This window comes from Trachymyrmex septentrionalis, unplaced genomic scaffold (assembly GCF_001594115.1).
Source record: "Trachymyrmex septentrionalis isolate Tsep2-gDNA-1 unplaced genomic scaffold, Tsep1.0 scaffold116, whole genome shotgun sequence".
NCBI lineage: Eukaryota > Metazoa > Arthropoda > Insecta > Hymenoptera > Formicidae > Trachymyrmex > Trachymyrmex septentrionalis.
This window is the reverse complement of record NW_017304289.1, coordinates 227743-233281: the sequence shown is the minus strand read 5'-3', so window position 1 is coordinate 233281 and position 5539 is coordinate 227743. Positions and strand designations below refer to the sequence as shown.

General features: G+C 38.4%; 1 protein-coding gene across 1 annotated transcript in view; it reads right to left on the bottom strand.

Moving 5' to 3' along the window:
* The window catches only part of LOC108754142 (lipoma HMGIC fusion partner-like), a 14804-nt gene extending 9827 nt beyond the window's left edge, over positions 1-4977 (bottom strand). The window contains exon 1 of the mRNA XM_018496237.1: positions 4100-4977. Coding sequence (XP_018351739.1) covers positions 4100-4189 — 90 coding nt within the window. The 5' untranslated portion in view covers positions 4190-4977. The remainder of the gene's footprint in view (positions 1-4099) is intronic.
* Positions 4978-5539: the final 562 nt, after the last annotated feature.

The window sequence follows — 5539 nt, the reverse complement described above, 5'->3', positions numbered from 1 at the left end:
CGTTTCTAAGAACACAAACAAATTTATACAAATTTATATAATAATTAATATAAAAAGAGAATTACAATAATATTTTTATTGAAAAAAGAGAGAATTATCTTTCAAAAATTTATTTTTCCATTGCAGTGACAAAATTGATTCAAACATAAACCCTAATTAAACGAAGCTCTGAAAAAAATCGCGTTAGATATATACAAACGGTATTTCTGTATACGAGACTATATATCATACAAAATTACGTTCGTATAAAATAAATGCATTCGTATGGAAATTTATGTTAACTCTGATCTATTCAAATTTCCTAGACTTCGATCTATTCAAATTTATTATATATCGTTTGGATCAATGTGATTAAAAAAATTATTTAAAAAAAATTATACAAAAAAAAGATTTTACATTAACAGATGAAGTTATCAAATACAAGAGAAAAAGGTTTTTAAATAAAGTATTAATAAAAAAATTAATTACATTTTGAATCAAGTAGATCCGAACAAGATCAGTAGGGTTAATAATTATATTTATTTACAAACGTGATGTTATAAAGTGTAGCATTTAATTTATACGCTTATAAACCTATACATGCTATAAATTCTAAAGAAAGGAGATAAGTTCACATACACAAAATATACGCATGTATAATTGGTTCTAAAGAGAAGCACCATCTGTTAATTAAACTGATGAAATGCTTTGGCTAACAAGATTCCTCTTGTAACAAGGCTCCCCTTATAGCTCTAGATTCCTTCGGTGATTCGCTATACGGAGAACCGATACGTCATTAATCCTAAACTGTACAAACGAGCTCTCGGAAAGGAATATCTCAACAAGATCTCGGAAAAGTAAGCTGTAATTTCTTTTACCACCCGTGGAACCTAAAACCGTAAAAAGGTTTGTCAAGTCTATGTACAAAGTTAGCTGCCTAGAGAAAATGCAAAATAGATTCGAAGCGGAAAAAGTTGCAGTTTTCTGACCGTATAATTCCGAAAAGCAGGATTCTCTTTTTCGAGAGGCGACTTCGTTTGCGACGTGACGTGTGGAATATGAACAATTTAGCAGCGAGTGAGAGGCCAAACTACCTTGAATCTGCCAGACAACATCGGCCAGACCAGGTAAAAGCAAGTAGCAGTCACACGAAGTACAAAGTTACCCGACGATATTCGCCTCATCAACTTCTCTCTACCAAGTTGTCGGTGCCCAAAGCGTTCTTGTCGCGCTCAAGAATCTTGTACGCGTAACGAACGTCTCAGTAAGTTTCAAGGACCGAAATTTTGCTTCGCGTCACAATCAAGACTTTGTTGTTACAGACTTGTCGGCAATGAGTATTGTTAGTGCGACGAATTGTAGTTAGAGTGAAATTATTTAATTGTCTGAATTACCTATATAGGACCTTCCGATGTATAAGTGCATTATCGTTTTGTGACGCGAATATAATTATTATTATAATTTTCAACATACATTTTTACTGATTTTTCTTTATTGCTATTCTAGTTACAAACGTTTCAAGAACTTAACAACTTTAAATCCTTTATCATATTTGTTAACATGATACATTAATATTGTGTTTTGATATCCTCTCGATATTGAAATTTCTTCTCTCGTGTATCTTTTATTACAATATAAATTTCTTTTAGTACGTTTAACTTTGCTAAACTGCTAATCACGTGACAAATATCTGTGTAGTGAGACGTTCGCGGTGTAGAACTAATGTTTTAGTTCCGTCGGTTCGTTCGTGGTTTAGAACGAAGAATTCGATTACTATCGCCGTTCTACGATCCATCTTGTCGGATGACTCGAGCTTGTTCGATTTCTCACGTTTTCTTTGCCGTCCTCCTTCCACTTCTTATTTCTCTAGCTTCTCTGCTTTTCTTATTTCCAAAATTGCTCTTTCTCGCTATTTTCCGTTTTTGTATTTCGCTTCTTTGTCGCAAGCTCCGTTGCTATTCATCTCGTCCGATTTTACATCTTGTGCACGGACGAAAATGAAACGTAAATAGCTAGTAACGTTATCCACGAGTAACGTTGCAATCTTATTTCAATATTAAAACTCGCGAGTTCAAAGGCGCTTTAAAACGAATATCCTTTAATCCGCGTTTTGTCGAAGGCACGCTCTCGCATTCATGGTTGCCAGCTAATTTATTGAGAAATACATCGATACACGTATAATCGGATTACACTTAACTACGCAGCAGAAATCAAGAATTAATGGGAATGAGAATTCGAGAGCCGTTGCGCCGCTCTCGTTATTCGTAACCCGACCTCAGCAAGTCCTGAAATTCGAGTTCGCGAGTTTCAACCGTCTGATCTTCCAATGAATGGCTCGAGAGTGATAAATGAACTGCCGCTTGAATATATACGTGCAGAGCGCACGACGTAAGAAATAACGTAAGAAAAACATACAATTTTCCGTTTAATAAATCTACAATATTCTGTTCTCTCCTGAATTATAATTTCAACGTCCGATATACGCTAATTTATCGATAAACTTGACACGCCTTATTGAAATCGTGAAACGTTCTTGGTATGCACGTCGTTGGAACTTACAAATTTACCAGTACTTTCGTAGCCGAAACACGCAAATTTCGTCGATTTTATCACGGCGCCCATTAAATCGCTTTATGATTGTACCAGAGAAATTCTCACAGTCGTCAAAATCGTCGATACGAGACCCTTCGACGATAAGCGAAGAAGCGAAAACGATTTCTTCATATCTTCATGTCATCGTCATGTTAACGATGCGAAGTCTTTACGGAGGTACGGAGATATGTCATGGAAAATGCAAAAACTACGATCGTGTATGTGAAATGCAGAATGACCCTTCGTCACAAAAACACGAAAAACGATGTCGTACAATTTTATAGTGATGGAACAGAGTAGTTTAGTTAAATTTGTAAGCGTAAGTGGAGATTTTCATAAATATAATTCTAAAAGTTGCTATACGGAGAGAATTTTTTTCGTAGAATTTACTCTGAAAATATGGTGGTCTCCTAGGATAACATTCATATTTCAAAGAATTTTACGTAAATTTCTCTCTCATTCATTAATAAAACTATAATAAAATATGTATAAAATAAGTTTCATTAATTTTACTGAAGTGCTTGGTAAAAATCTTTAGGATATTGTATTGGACACCGAAAAAAAAATATCTTAATTTCAAAGACATATTTTTTTGCTTGCATTAAAAAAAAATGATTTCTTTGGATCAATGAAAATTTCTTTGAAAATGAGACATTGTACAATATCTTTTATTGAATAATATCTTATTTTCAAAGATATTTTTATTGATCCAAATTTAAGAAATAATTTTTTTTAATACAAGCAAAGAAATATTTCTTTGCTCGTATTAAAAAAAAAGTGATTTCTTTGGAACAATGAAAATTTCTTTAAAAATAAGATATTGTACAATATCTTATTGAATAATATCTTATTTCCAAGACAATTTTCATTGATCCAAAGAAATCTTTTTTTTTTCTTCTTTCAATACGAGCAAAGAAATATTTCTTTGAAATTAAGATTTTGTTTTCAGTATATCACAACTATCGAGACAACTACTATATTTTCAGGATAAATTAAAAAAAAAATTCTCTCCGTGCAGAAATCAGGTCAAAACTATCATTTATTCGCTAATCGGACTATTGACCAGTAGTATATCATCGCGGAACTAATTCAGTTGCGATCGGTAATAATGCTATTTTATCCCTATCCGATTGGACGAGTTGCTTTCGTATTTATCGATACCCTACTTTATAGCTCCATTAATGTCCAACTTTAATGACCATTAAACGTCCAAGAGCGCTAATGTATCGCGCGACAGAGAGAAGAAAAAAGCGATATTGATTTAATGACACAGATTTAGGGTTAATTCGCGCGAATCCAAGAAAAAGTACAAGAAGCGGAAAGAACGGAACCCTCGTGTTTCGTTAATCATCTGTGACTACCTCATAACTCCTTCAAGATTCCCTCGCGATTAACTGTTACAATCTTTAAACATTGCCCCAACGAGGGCAAGGAGCTTAAAAACTTTTCAAAGCTGCATCCCCTACTTTTATAACGCTCTCTATAATGGCATAACGTAATTAAAATCGCGCGTAACGCGATTGCTCACCTGAATCCAGTAAGGCAGATAAAAACCGGAGCACGCGAGAATCGAGGCCACAGTGGACAGAGTAGCCCACAGCACGCACAGCACTGTCATCTCATCGGTTTAGGAGCGATCACCTCTCTCCCTCACGCACTGCAGTTCATCCTCCATCCGTGCATAACTGTAGGGGACCACCCCCCTAAGCGGTGTCAGGATCACGAACTTCGACGCACCCACACGGGAGATCGGGACCTGCACACGATCGTGGACAGCCGATCCCGACAGCCGCTCTCGACAACGTTGACCCTCGTCGCCTGTTAAATCCTCTCTTTACGCCATGGCTGGCAAAAGGCGACGATCGATCGTGCGAGTGACATTTATTAGGGTATTGATGTTCCTGTCGCGGCTCGTTTGACACTCGCGGGCTGTTAATTCCGAGATCGATCGATCCTCCTCCTAATCGCGGATCGCAGAACGTGCCGGACGATGCGTTCTCTTGCGGGTTCGAACATCCGAGTGCTTTAATTATTCCCTCTTGATCATTCGGTCTTTATCGCCGTTCTCCGATGTAACGTTTCCCCGACGAGAGGCCAACGCGAAGCCGTTAATTCAGATTCCACGAGGAATTATTACCTCGGCTCGTAAAACGTGACCGAGGTGTCGCTCAGAATATCACTTCTCTGAAATGAGTCACGCGGTTAATTCCAACTCCCGTTCTGCAACGTGTATATCCCGTGCCGCAAAATTTATGCCGAGTGACGATGAAGCGATTTCCCCACTTACACACTGAGAAACCACAAGAAAGTTACCCTTCCAAACGCATTGCACAGTTCACTGCCTGAAGTTCCGTAGACGAGCCACTCCGTTTGTCAGCCACAACTGTCATCCAGGCCCGAGTTTATTATTCCGCGGAATGCATTAGTGCCGCTTGTTAATAATCCTCTTTCGACAGATGTCCCGAAGATCGCTTCCCAAAGTTACCACGTCTATTGCCATGTGGATCCGGCTAATTATTATAAAACGTGACATTTATTAGGGAACGTTCGAAAAGAAATTGATGTCGCGCAAGTCGTATCCTCTATTTTTTCCGCATCGCGTCGTTAATTTACCGAGAGTCCGTTTTTCGGATCGAGAATCCACTGATGGAGCTGAAACTCTTGCAGAGATGGTACTTTGTTCCCCTGCCAGACGCCTCCTCCAAGGTTAATTATAGATGCGACCACCGCTACCCACGCTGCGGTGCTCGCTCTCCACCACGCTCCCGATAAGTGAAGCGCACGTTCGTAAAAAGCGTTCGTATCATTCGTTTTGGAGTCGGGCGCCCGCGCCGTCACTCTCCGCGCGCGGCGCGGAAAGACGTTGAGAAAAATCGCGAGACGGAGACCGTGCGGCGGAAAGTTGATGTTTCCGGTTGTTGAAATTTAACCTTCCACCCGGAAGTCGACGACACCTCTTTTTCTGAAA